The following is a 14,998-nucleotide window of genomic DNA, read 5'->3' as shown; positions in this document are numbered from 1 at the left end:
ATGTAAATATATAAATAATTATATATATTTAAATTCAATTAACTAGTAATGTTTAATACCAGGCATATGAAAGCGAACAGTAGTAAAGAACATCATTCTGTAACATTAGTAATCAAAGCGGTACTATTATAAGCTCAAGAAGAAAAAAAGAGTAAAAGAAGTCAAATCTCTCAATTACTATTTATACACAACAGCACAAGACTGTATACATGTACCTACTGCTATCTGATATTGAGAATAAAAGCCAAAGAAAACCTAACTTCTTAGCTAAATCATAGAGTACTTGAAAGCGGGTAATACATATTCCAACTCTTACTTTCACTAACTTAGAACGGAAGAAAAAGCTTTTTCACCCATCAAATTTTAAATACAAAATCTCTAAGATCAAATAATTCTTCATCAGAGCAAAACTGGGCTTCCAAAGTGATTTTACTAAAAAGAACAGAGGAATTATTCGGGCCCATAGAGTCATGTACTGGCTACCTACACATTAACTACTGAAACGTTAACCACCCTCTTTAACAGTTAACAGAAAATATTTAGTGAGCAGTTTTGAATGCAACCCTTACAAGGATTTTACTTAAAACATTTAAAAAGCTAAAATACATATTTTCCTTCCGCTGTTTGAGCCTTCCTTCCGTTAGCTCATTATAATGGGTTATCCAGACTGAAGATGAACTAAGAAACAAACCCTCATACTTAGAATTTAAGTTACCCACAATAGCATATGCAAGAGGTTTGGAATTATTTCCTCCACTGCCATTACTTAATATAAAAAATTTTCAAGAAATTGCAGTGGGCCACAAGCCACAATGTAGGAGATGACTGAAGACAGCTCTATCAAGAATTTACCTTAGAAGCTAAAATGTATACCTATTATTTAAGTAATGAAAAGTACCTTGACATATTTTGAAGTTATTCAATACAACTTAATGAGCGCTCCATGACCTGTGCGATTACAGTGTGTTAGCTAGCCATTAGATCTGCTAACAACCACTGTAAAATAGTTTTTCAGAATGATGATAATGGCAGCTACTGTTCCTGCAGAACATTTTCTCTTCCAAGAAACTGATGTCTTATATTTTCAGTTTTCCAACTATGAAAAGAACACAGATCTAACCTCTACTATGGACATCAAGCTTCAAGAATAGGTTAACACCACCCAGGTGGTATTAAAGTGGGGGGGTAGAAGTGAGATGTTTCTTCATGACACTTTTGAAGGAAATGGGAGAGAAGGGCCACGTTAAAAAATTAACCTTAGTACAGTAGTACCTGTCTTATCACTGTTCCACAGAAAGGCCCCATTTCTAAGGCTCTAAAATAAAAGTTGAAACTTTATATATTTGGAATGTTCCAGTCAAAAGAGAATTTTCTATGAGCAAGAGGAGTACCTTATAAAATTACACATATATTAAAAAAAAAAGTTAGTGGGAAAGTACCCTAGTCTATTTTGCACTAGTCACCATTGGCTATTGAGTTTTTCATTTGTAATGACAATAGTCTTAATCCTATGGGTAACTGTAAGCAACAGAACAAACTGTAGTCGCTGCTGGCTCATATTAAAAATAGAAACTTTTGTTTCTTTTTCTTTTTTTTTTCTTTTTAAAGAGGGGTCTTTAAGATGGTGAGGACTGTAGATATTAAGGAAAGCAATCTTCTGTGAACTTGGATCCAACGTTAATGCCACCCACTCACCCACCCACCCACTCACTCTTCTGTGCACAGTTGGTAACTGAGCATGGCCAACATATATTGATATAACTTTGGCACTTAGCACCACAGAATATAAAAATAACCAATGGTTACAGGTTACTGCAAAAGCCAAACTGTCCCCCTCTCCCGATTAAGCATTCAATAGTTTCACTATTTTGGAAGCTATTTTAACAAAAATTACAGTTTAAAGAGTTCCAATACAACCAGAAAATGGAACATATAGGTAGCTTATCACTATTTTTTTTACTTTTAAACAAGACTTTCAACAATATAAATTTAACTAAGATACTAAGTATCAAGTAGAAATACAGGCACAAAGATCACCTCAAGGAGGGAGGGGGGCCACTTGAAGCCAGTTGGATTGCAAAGGCAGCTAGCTGTCCAGGGAAGAACAGAGAAGCCTAAACTGTGCAATTGCCAATGGCCCATTAATGCAGAAATAGAACGGAGTAAGCTTTAGCTGCTCTACAAAGCCATGGGGAGAGTCCCTTCCTTAGTGCAACAGCTTACCTCTCCTCACCAGTTGGGATAGCTGTGGGATGGATGAGACTAGACTATGGCAACTTGGGATGTCAGAAGAAATGCAATCCTGCCAAATTCCAAACCCAACTTCACCCTCCCAGCACCAACACAAATGAAGCAAAGAAAACTGGACCCAAAACAACAAGCAAGAGTAGTGTGGGGTCTGCTAGTCTTGCACTTGTTTTGGGGTATGTAATGGAATGTTATGTGTGTGGTTTTTAGTAATGGGGGTGGTAATGGTCACTAGCAGAGCAGATGGTAAAAATTGCATAGAGGATAGTGTCTGAAGAGTTTATGACCACAGAAAAATGGCTGACAACTATAGACAGTTTTCCCCTTGATATTCAATTATAAAATGGAAAGAGGGAAAAAGAAGCCTTGAAATTTATCTTTAAAAATCAAATTCATCTGAAAGGGATATCCCTCTTCAAGTTTAAAATAAAGAAGAATCTAAACCCCAAATTACTCCTGTCTAATTCCCAATAGAGAAGACCCACCCAATTTGTTATTCTTTTCCCCACTATGCCTGGCAAAAACTGCCATGCTAGGTTAGACTTTCAGAGAGGAAGCAATCAGTGCATTTGTGTTCATCAGCCAATAAATGGATGTGGTCAAAAATAATGAGTGCCAGAGGCACTACTGCCTGCAAGAAGTACAGTTTGTTATATTGCTTACAATGCAGTATTTTATCCAGCCTCTTCCAGCCAAGGACCTGTAAACGGGAGTCTGTTCCAAAACCTTCCTCCTCTTCCAGTTGTCTGTGCAATGTATTGGCACTGTTCTGCTGGGCTGTCAAAAAAACTGGTTTAGAGATGCAGCTCTTCAGTCAGGTTTTGCGCCAGTTCTAACCATGTAAATTTAATTTTCTTTTATTTTTCCCCAATAATTATAAAAGGGGTAAAGGGGTAAAAAGGGCCATAGAATCCTTTGCAATAAGAGCTTACCACAACGTTCCACGTTTAATGATTAGAACTGGGGCCTATCTAAATTAATCTGGTGAGATCTCAGGCCCATTCCAAGTAGTCAAGTGTCCACATTCCCAAACCACTCTCAGAACAAAACCTGCATCAGACATCTTGTTGACCATTTCGGCAAAAAAACCCAAAAAACAAACAAAAAAACCCAGACAAGCAAACGGCCAACTAGGACCAAAGTCCCACCTCCTTAGAATGGTTCCACCCCCTGGGAAGAACCAGGATTTAAGAACAGTATTGGAGAAGAGGGCAATAGGGAAAAGGAAGGTAGGAGGAGGATAAGAAAGAGATTACATTTTGGTGAAGTCTGTGATCTCCTAGTTCTTTGAGCAATTCTATCACATATTTCAATATTCCTAAATTCATGCATAAAACCAAATGAACAGGAGCTAATGCAATGAAATATTCCTGTACTACAGGCGAAAAAGCAAAGGTGGAGAACCAAAAGAAGATCCCTGTATTCTGAGGAAAACACAGAGCTGAGATACAAGTAGGGCTGTGAGAGACAATGTGAGATGTTACAGAAGCACCTTCTAGCAAAAACTAATCATGCAGGGCAGGAAACAACATTCTAAGGAATGGACAGCTGAAGCCACTGTACACTTTTGTGAAACAGAAGGATGAACCTTGAGTAAATTCTCAGTCTCTGAAATACTTATTGCAATCCATGTAAAAGATGAGCAAAGAGGATGATAGCACTTACACTTGTATGATAATTTATTTACCGTCTGAAGAAATAAATACACTATTGGTGTAAGTCATGCATTATGTCCACACAGTCAAATAGTTAGAACTGATCTAGTAACAACGATTCAGAAGTCTTACTTCCCAAAACACTGGAATTTCAGAGTCCAATTAATGAAATTTAATTTACTTTCAAAATCATGCTTTACACTTCTCCTGAATTTTGAACAGTACAAATAACAAATTAAGAGCTGAGATGAAGTGAACTTGAATGCAACCAGAACTTGAATGACACAGAAAAGTAAAAGAAGATTAAAAGCTCCATTTCTTCTTGTTCTTAATAAATTCAAATTATTCCTATAGGAAAGGTCTGAAAATGCAATGCTATCCAATAATAATAGTAATAATAATTTTAAAAATTATTTTGGTAAAAATTTTCCAAAATCGAGTAAAAATATTAGCCAAAAGAACCTAAGCTACTACAAACACAAACTTAGGTGGAGAATATTATCTAGAACAAGTTTCTGCTTACTTACCGGAGAACGGGTCTGAGGTTGTGAATTCATTGTCTGAGGAGCTTGAGGGTATACCAACGTGGTTGGACCTGCATTCTGTCCAGAGGGATAAGGGGTCTGTCAAAGAATGGCAAGAACAATATCATAACGTGAGTAAATATGGCATAGTAACTCAAATTCAAAGCGTTCAAAAGTTTAGGAAAGTGTTTATTAATGTTGTTTACAGCTCTACTTTTAAAAACTTATCTTTATCACAATATCCAGCAATTCAGAATCAGTGCAGCTTTTTTAGAAGTTTTCTTAAATCTCCTGATGAGAAGCAATTTCATCACACTACTCAGAACGGTGAGCAATTTAAAACTTATGAATAATTTATTTCTGGAAGTTTCCATGTAGTACTTTCAGACTGTGGTTGACTGCCGTTAACTGAAACCTCGGAAAGTGAAATTGCAGATAAGGGGGGAATACTGTACTTTATACTGAAGCATAAACTTCTGGCTGTCAAGATAATACACACAGAATTGAGATGTACCCCTTATGAAAACACAGAGAAATCTCTTTCTACACTTCAAAAACTTACATAAGAACTTAGCCCTCTCATAACTAGTGTATTACAGAAAGGAACAGCAGCCCATTTTTTTCACAGAAGACGCTGAAAACATGCATGCTGGCCATATTTGATCTTATTCAAACTTTTCACCAATATCTTCAACACTAGAGCCATATAAGTAAACACACAACTAACTGCAAAAGAAGTATGTGAATTAACATTCAGGCTCAAGTTCTTTCATTCAGTAATACCACCCTTACTGTCCACACATAGCTGGTGCTCTATCAATACTGAAACTCTATCATTGCTCTCAAAATGAATATTAATAAAACAAAGAATTTAGTTTCCTTTAGCTTGGAATTACTCTTTTAAACAAACAAAAAATAATCAAGTACTTCTCATATTTAAATTGTATGTATGAAAAGAGCTGATGCATACTCTGTACACAAGCAGTTTCACCTGAATGCAAAGCATAACATCTGATGACTGCCACACATGGTTGTGATTCCTCTCTCACAACGTATGCCATTATATATATGTATATTTTTGTATGTATATGTATATATGTATATTTTTGTTGTTGTTGTTAATGGACTCGGGTCCTTTTTATTTTTTATTTTATTTTTTTAATTTTTGGCTGCCTTGGGTCTTCCTTACTGCGCGTGGGCTTTCTGTAGTTGCGGCGAGAGGAGGCTACTCTTCACTGCAGTGCGCGGGCTTCTCATTGCGGTGGCTTCTCTTGTTGCAGAGCACAGGCTCTAGGCGCATGGGCTTCAGTAGTTGCAGCATGCAGGCTCAGTAGTTGTGGCACGCTGGCCCTAGGATACGTGGGCTTCAGTAGTTGTGGCGTGTGGGCTCTAGAGCACAGGCTCAGTAGTTGTGGCGCACGGGCTTAGCTGCTCTGCAGCATGAGGGAATCTTTCCGGATCAGGGATTGAATCCGTGTCCCCTGCATTGGCAGGCTGATTCTTAGCCACTGTGCCACCAGGGAAGTCTCCCATTTTGCAATATGTTAATAGGTGCGTTGATAAAGAAATTTTGCCAATACCTCGCTCAGCTTTCTTGCGGAGAATCTGTCCATTCTTTGTGAATGGTTTTAGAAATTTCAAGGAATGATTTTGACTTGTACCTGTTGTTGAGGCAGGGAGTACAACCGTGAAAGATGCCTCTATGCTTTTCCTCTCTTCTCTGCATTTAATGACATGATTAACCAAGTTTATTGATTAAATTATTCTCGAGTAACTTCTTCAATATACTATTACACTTTGTTGAAAAACACTGCAAAAGCCTGAATGGGAACATTCTATGAACATGTTTCATAACATCAAATGTATAGAGAAGCAGGGATAGTCATTTTGATAGTCATAACAGATTTTGTTCATACTTTCCTTTTCAAATACTTTCAAAGTTATCACAAAGATTTACTTCTCCAAGACTATATACATGAATGCTTTATATTTAAATGGCAATCCAGTTCACTGTACAAGTTTACAAGTTGAGACATGTTCTCATTTTCATCATTACTTTCAAGTTTCAATGAACTCTCTTAAGTCACTGACTTTTTTTATTAACTGCAGGTAACAACAAAAACTAGCAAATGGTGGTAATTGACTCTCTGTTAACGGAATGCCAGTGAAGGAAGACAAGCCAATCAAAACACACTTTGTACTGCATACATAATCTTTAAGTCCATAATAACTACTTAAAAAACAGTGATTGTGACAATTAAAGATAGAAATCTGAGGGTGAATCCCATTACAACACAGAACACACTAACAGCAACTTAGGTCCAGATGCTGACGGTTTTCAAAATAAGGATGTGTGAAAAAATTGATAAGATTTTCCATTTTCAAAATAGAAGAGAATTAAGCAAACAAAACTAATTATAGCATTTAGATAGCTCTTAATATGTTTCAGAAACCATTCTAAGCACTTCACATATGACAAGGAGATGAAAGGTTATTTCTTAAAACACTCACTTCCCCTTAAATAAATACTGCCGTAAAGACTAAATTCAATATTGTGCACATGTGTGCAGGCACACATAAATCTGATTTAAAAATTATGTAGCCATAGCCTTTCAAAGAGCTATCAGGTGATACTTACCAAATTTTAAATAAGTTTATCCTTTTATTACACAATTCCATTTCAAGAAATTGACCCTAAAGATAAATTCATAATAGCAAAAAATAAAGAAGCACTCTGAATACAGAGTGCTTATAAATGCCTTATAAATGTCTCCATTTATAAGAGAGAGGTTAAAGTAAGCTATATTCAGTCAAAGAGAGAACGTAGTGTAATCTCTGAGCTAAGAAAGAATGAGGTAAATCTACATACACTGTCATGGAAAGGTATCTACAATATTAAGTGACATAAGCAAATCACAGAATTAGTAAGAATAAAAATCCTATTTGTGTAGTGCTTTTTGATATATGCTAATAGTATACTCAAAGATGTCTTGGGAAGACATATAGCAAACTTAAAATTGCTACTTCGCAGAAATAGAATTGAAAGGGGGATAAAGGATACAACTTGTAGGTTTTATTTTATATACTCTGTATTAAGGGCACACCTCATTTTATTGTGCTGCGTGTTACTGTACTTCACAGATACTTTGATTTTTACAAATTGAAGGTTTGCAGGAACCGTGCATCAAGCGTGTCTTTTTTTTTAAGTATAGTTGATTTACAATGTTGTATTAGTTTCAGATGTACAGCAAACTGATTCAGTTATATGTATCTACATATATTCTTGTTCAGATTCTTTTCCAATATAAGGTTATTACCAGGTATTGAATATAGTTCCCTGTGCTACATAAGCATGATTATCAACTCTATTTTCCCAGTAACACTTGCTCACTTCATGTCTCTGTGTCACATTTTGGTAATTCTCGCAGTATTTTTAACTTTTTCATTATTATATTTGCTATGGTGACCTGTGATCAGTGATCTTTAAGGTTACTATTATAATTGTTTTGGGGCACCATGAACTGCACCCATATAAGTCGGCGAACTTAATCCATAAATGTTGTGTGTATTCTGACTGCTCCACTGACAAGCTGTTCCCCATCTCTCGCACTCTCCTCGGGCCTCCCTATTCCCTGAGACACAACAGTATTGAAATTAGGCCAATTAATAACCCTGCGATGGCCTCCAAGTGTTCAAGTGAAAGGAAGAGTCCCATGTCTCTCACTTTAAATCAAAAACTAGAAATGATTAAGCTTAGTGAGGAAAGCATGTCGAAAGCTGAGATGGGCAGAAAGATAGGCCTCTTGTGTTAGACAGTTAGCCAAGTTGTGAATGCAAAGGAAAAGTTACTTCCTGAGCGAAATTAAAACTGCTACTGTAGTGGACACACGAATGATAAGAAAACAAAACAGCCTTATTGTTATGGAGAAAATGTTAGTGGTCTGGTTAGAAGATCAAACCAGCAACAACATTCCTTTAAGCCAAAACCTAACCTAGAGCAAGGTCCTAACTCTCTTTGGTTCTGGAGGCTGAGAGAAGTGAAGAATTTGCAGGAGGAAAAGTTTAACGCTAGCAGAGGTGGTTGGTTCATGAGGTTTTAGGAAAGAGGCTTGTATTTGTATGTCTCCATGACATACAAATCCAAGGTGAAGCCACAAGTGCTGATGTTGAAGCTGCAGCAAGTTACCCATAATATCTAGCTAAGGTAAGGAATGAAGGTGGCTACACTAAACTACAGATTTTCAGTGTAGATGAAACAGCCTTCCATTTAAGAAGATGCCATCTAGGACCTTCACAGCTAGAGAGGAGAAGTCAACGTCTGGCTTCAAAGCTTCAAAAGACTGGCTGACTCTCTTGTTAGGCGCTAATGCATCTGGTGACTTTTAGCTGAAGTCCGTGCTCATTTATCATTCCGAAAATCCTAGGGCCCTTAAGAATTCTGCTAAATCTAGTCTGCCTGCGTTCTATACGTGGAACAACAAAGCCTGGATGACAACACATCTGTTGACAGCATGGTTTACTGACTATTTTAAGCCCACTGTTGAGACCTACTGCTCAGAAAAAATGATGCCTTTCAAAATATTACAGCTTGTTGACAATGCACCCAAGGGCTCCGAAGGAGATGTACGAGATTAATGATGCTTTCCTGCCTGCTCTCACAACATCCATTCTGCAGCCCATGAATCAACTTTCAGGTCTTATTATTTAATGAATACATTTCGTAAAACTATTTAGCTGCCATAGATAGTGATTCCTCTGATGGATCTGGGCAAAGTAAACTGAAAACCTTCTGGAAAGGATTCACCATTCTGGATGTCATGAAGAACATTCGTGATTCATGAGAAGAGCTCAACATGTCAACAGTAACAGGAGTTTGGAAGAAGTTGATTCCAAACCCCCGCGGGGTTCCAGACTTCAATGGAGGAGTCACTGTAGATGTGGTAGAAACAGTAAGAGAACTAGAATTAGAAGTGGAGCCTGAAGATGTGACTGAATCGCTGCAATCTCATAATAAAACTCTGTGACAGATGAGGAATTGCTTCTTATGGATGAGCAAAGAAAGGGTTTCTTGAGATGGACTCTAATCCTGGTGAAGATCTGTGAAGACTACTGAAATGACAACAGAGGATTCGGAATATTACCTAAATTTAGCTGATAAAGCAGTGGCAGGTTTTGAGAGGACTGACTTCAGTTTTGAAAGACATTCTGCTGTGGGCAAAATGCTGTCAAACAGCCTTGCTTGCTACAGGGAAGTCGTTCATGAAAAGAAGAGTCCGTTGATGCGGCAGACTTCAATGTTATTTTATTTTAAGACATTGCCACGGCCACCCCAGCCTTCAGCAGCCACGACCCTGGTCAGTCAGCAGCATCAACATCGAGGCGAGACCCTCCAGCAGCAAAAAGATTATGACTTGCTGAAGGCTCAGATGATGGTTAGCATTTTTAACAATAAAGTACAGTTGACCCTCAAAAAACAGGGGTTTGATCTGTGTGGGTCCAGTTACATGCGTATACTTTTCAATAAATACTACAGTGCTTCATGATGTATGTACATCAAATCATTATGCTGTACACCCTACTGATACAGCACTGTTTGTCAATTACACCTCAGTAAAACTAGCAGAAATAAATAAATACTACAGTACTACACAATCTGTGGTTGGTTGAATCTGCAGACGTGGAACCAGGGATACAAAGTGCCAACTATGGGACTTAAACATCCATGGATTTTGGTATGTGTGGTGGGCCCTGGAACCAATCTCCCAAGTTGTTCAAGGGTCCATTGTGTTTTTTAATTAAGGTACGTACATTGATTTTCTTAGACATAATGCTATCGCACACTTTATGCACTACAGTATAGTGTTAACATAACTCTTATATGCACTGGGAAACCAAAAAATTTGTGTGAATTGCATCACTGCAATATTCGCTTTATCGTATAGTGTTCTGGAACCAAATCCACAATATTGCCGTGGTATGCCTATATGTATTTTTCCTTTTTCATAAGAATTAATTACTTTTATAATAAAAACTCATTGAAGATAAACTCTGTGATAGTTTCCCTTTCCTTCAACTTCCCTTCATGTGATAGAAAATAGTAAAGCAAACCAGATCCAGTAGGAGGCCTGTATTTTGCGAAGTTTTAAATATTTCTGGAAAACAACTGAAATATCGTCTCATAAATCACAATGGAAACTAAATCAACAATATTTATGGAAATGTAACACAAAGACACTATGCTGTGGGCTATGTGCCTAAATGAGGCCAATAATATATGTTTACTGGTGTTTTAAGCTTCAAGAAATCCACAATTTAATCAATAAAGAGATAGATAATAGATGTACGTAGTATTTACTCAGCCATACAGTATAATCCTTTGTAGTCATTAAAAAAAGATACAGAGGAGCATTTAATGACATGGAAAGAATGATATTGAGAGAGAATGCTGAAATAAGCACATATATGTACAAAATGTTGGTAGTATCTCAAGTCACTAGAGAAATACCAAAATTACTTAATAAATTGTGTTGGGATGACTAGATAATCATCTAGGGGGAAGGAGGATATATACGCTCAACTCATGATACCAAAAAATTCCAGATTGATTAAAAATGTTGGAATGTAAAACATGACACTTTAAAGGTACCACAGGCAAATCTATTTCTGTCATCTTAGAGCTGGGAATTACTTTTTTTTTAAATAAATTAATTTTATTTATTTATTTTTGGCTGCGTTGGGTCTTTGTTGCTGCGCGCAGGCTTTCTCTAGTTGAAGCGAGCAGGGGCTACTCTTTGTTGAAGTGCGCGGGCTTCTCATTGTGGTGGCTGCTCTTGTTGCGGAGCACGGACAGGCTCTAGGCGTGCGGGCTTCAGTAGTTGTAGCTCGTGGGCTCTAGAGCGCAGGTTAAGTAGTTGTGGCGCACGGGCTTAGCTGGTCCACGGCATGTGGGATCTTCCCGGACCAGGGCTCGAACCCCTGTCCCCTGCATTGGCAGGCAGATTCTTAACCACTGCACCACCAGGGAAGCCCTACTTTTAAAATCTAAATAAAAACAGTACCTATGGATACACGAAATATTTTTTTAAAATAGACTATTACTATAAATTTATAAAAGTTCTCAATTTTAATATTTTTCTCTATAACTATATGTGTATATACATATATATGAGTAAATGTGTTCCTTCATTCTTATTAACTAGCGATTAGAGGATATAAATAGTGAGAAACTCTTCTATCAAATAAATGTTTGACATCTAAATCTGGCCAGAGAAGTAAAGATAATACCTTAAAGTCTAGACCAGCACTGTGACCATATTGGCATCCACAATGCTTCGAAGCACCTTCAACCTCTTACAATTGTCTTCCTGAGAGATACACAACCAGTGTAAATAAAAATTTCTGTGATGAACTTTTTCATCTTGCAAAACTGAAACTGTACAACCACTGGTCCAATTTAACTTTTATTTATACACATTTTAATCACTTAGAATTTAAATTTAAATAACCAGATATGGCTAGTTGCTACCATACTATACAGCACAGATGCAGAAAGCTGTTAATTCCAAAATTTTACTCTTCTCATGTCTACCTTTTATATCTTTACAAATGTAACTCTAATTTTACAGAAGTACAGTAACATCCCATAAGCAAGAGTCCACGATAAAACGCTGGAGAGAGAAGCAGAGACGTATCACTGAACTGGACATGCAGTCTTAAGCATATTACAATTGTCCCTTGCTATCCCCTCCGGGGCTTGGTTCCAAGACCCTCATGGATACCAAAACCCACAGATGCTCAAGTCTCATATAAAACAGTTTTAGTACAGCAAGCCCTCCATATGCGCAGGTTCAGAACCCGCAGATACAGAGCGCCAAATGTACTTGTTTTCCTCAGCTAACTAAAGACTGAAACTTTATGGCACTGATTCTCAGAATGTGGACTGCAGAGCCCTAGTGATGAGAAGGCCTGGGAGAGAAAACAGTCTCACAATATTAATGCCAAGATGTTGTTGTGCTGACATTTGCACTAATGACAGAAAAACAAGAAGGGTAAAACTACTGGTGCCTTAGTAAAAAACCAAACCAATGGCAGTCCTTGTATTCTTCACTCCCACACTCTCACCATGCGCTCACAAAAAAAAAAAAAAAAAAGAGCGAGTACTTAAGTATGTCATTTATGTGACAGTAAAAATCATTCATTTTTATTCTGAGATAATTATAGAGTCACGTGGAGTTTAAAACATAATACAAAGAGTTTCCATATGCTCTTCATCTAGTTTTCCTTAATGGTAAAATCTTACGTAAGTATAGTACAATACCAAACCTTGAAAAATAACATTGATATGATCCAGCAAACTTATTCAGATTTCTCCAGTTCTACGTGCACACACATTTTCGTGTATATTTAGTTCTGGGCAATTTTATCACATTTATAGGTTCCTGTCACCACTGCTACAGTCACAATACAGAAAAGGTTCTTCACGGAGATCCTTTGCACTACCCTATAAAAGCCATAGGCACCTTCTTTCCTTCCTCTTTTCTACCTTCACCTCTTATGCATCTAACCTTTAGGAACCACTAACCTATTCCCCATCTCTGTAATCTGATCATATAGAGCTGTCATAAAAATGACATCACAAAGTAAGGAAGCTTTAGAACATGTCTTTTTAATATACTGTGTGACCAAATGAGAGAAAACAACTGAAACACTTCTGCAGTATATTGGGGTTAGCAGGTTATATCAAGAAAAAGCATTTATAAGACTGTTTAAGTAACAAGCTGAACTAGGTGCTTTCTCCATGTAACACCATTTTACTTGAAAGAATAAATAAGAGACAAACTATGCTTATGCAGACCTTGGTACACGGCATTTTATTGAAAATGAACAAAGTGAACTTATCGAGGAAAATTGAAAGTGTCTGTCACCAATGATAAAATTCAAGCTTTCAAATGAAAATTCAACTTTTAGAAAATGTGTAACTATCACCATGAGCTTGGCATATTCCCGACACGTAGACTTTCCAGATAAGAATGTGACTTTTTTATACTGTATAATAAAACAGTACGTGAAAGATCCACATAACTCAGTCAAGCAATATTTTCCAAATGACCCACGCACGATGATAGACAAAGTATATAATTAATTCAAGTGCAAGACAGACCAATAGATTTTAATGTAACAGAGTACCAAAAGTTCACTAATATGGAGTCAGATTCCATACTGCAACTAACGTTTAAGAAACTACCACTTTTTCAGTTTGGTACAGTATCAAAGAATAACCACAACTTTCTGAAGAGGCTGTATAAAATATGCCTCCCTTTCCCAGTTACATCCCTGGGTAAGACTGTATTTTCCTCCTATACTTCCACTGAAATAACACTGTAACAGGTCGAGTGCAGAAGCAGATATAAGATTCCAGCTAACTTCTATTAAGCCAGATATTAAAAGATTTGCAAAGCTTTGAATAATACAATTCTTCTCATCAATTTTTTTTGTTTCAGAAAATACTTTTTCAAAAAAATGTATTATCAGGTTTACAAAAATAGGTTTAAATTTATTTTAAAATAATATTTTTAAATTCCTCAGTTTTAATTTCTAATACAGTAAATATTAACGTATATAAGATAAAATATTGAGAACCCCAAATATTTTTATTTAAGAGTACAAAGAAGCCCTGAATCTAAAAGTTTTGAGAACACTGACCTAGATTAATACTAGAGCTGAAAGGGATCTTCCTTTACTTATTGCTATTAAAATATTAAACATTCACTTTGTTTCCCTATCCTTAAGTTTTTCCTCAAAACTTTCTATTCCTGATGGCTGAGCGACAGTTTGTTTTCATTCTCCCAAATTTCCACATTAATGTGGTTTACTGTGAACCTAAAATAATTTCCATCCGCACTGCTTCCAGGAACCTTCAATCTTTCAAAAACTGTCTTCCTGAGCTCTACATAACCACATTCAAAAGAACAGGAAATGTAGTGGTGTTTTTGCCTGTCCTTGCCCCAACCCCTACCTGGCATGGCACAATCTGGAGGAAGACACACAATTCCCAGTTCCTCCTTCAGAACAGAAAGAAAAAGGCTGAACTTGTTTGTAACATTCTGGCTTGTCTGGGGGCTGAGGGGTTGGTTTCTGTCTCACCTGACTCAGACCAATGATGGGAAGAGTGACATAGTTTGGATATAAGATTGGGTCCCTGAAAGGAGTGGCACCTGCTGAACTACATGCGAGCTGCAGGAAGGCTTCAGACCTGCAGGCACCTGGGGCAAGAGACTACAGGCAGGAGAACACAACAGAACATTTAAGGCCTTGAGAAGAAGCCAGGGTAAGACTGAGCAATAACAACATTTAAAAGGAGCCACATATACAGTAGAATTGGGGGGAAACCAAACACACAAGCCCGGGGAAGATGTATGCACAGAAAATGATGGCTGATGGTCTTCCCCTGCAAGAAGCCAGTTTTCAAATACTGGAAGGTATGGCTGTTTTTTCAACTGCTCAATTATCAACAGAAGATTACAAGGCATATAAATAAATAGGGAAACATGGCACATTCAAAGGAACACCATA

General features: G+C 37.1%; 1 protein-coding gene across 1 annotated transcript in view; it reads right to left on the bottom strand.

Moving 5' to 3' along the window:
* The window catches only part of EIF4G3 (eukaryotic translation initiation factor 4 gamma 3), a 370,424-nt gene that overhangs the window by 181,217 nt on the left and 174,209 nt on the right, over window positions 1-14,998 (bottom strand). The window contains exons 4-5 of the mRNA XM_082833610.1: window positions 4,430-4,525; window positions 2,911-3,024 (exon numbers count right to left, since the gene is read on the bottom strand). Coding sequence (XP_082689736.1) covers window positions 2,911-3,024; window positions 4,430-4,459 — 144 coding nt within the window. The 5' untranslated portion in view covers window positions 4,460-4,525. The remainder of the gene's footprint in view (window positions 1-2,910; window positions 3,025-4,429; window positions 4,526-14,998) is intronic.

The sequence above is a fragment of the Leucopleurus acutus genome (assembly GCF_964270905.1).
Source record: "Leucopleurus acutus genome assembly, chromosome: 2".
NCBI classification, from domain to species: Eukaryota; Metazoa; Chordata; class Mammalia; order Artiodactyla; family Delphinidae; genus Leucopleurus; species Leucopleurus acutus.
This window is presented reverse-complemented; position numbering and strand designations above follow the sequence as displayed.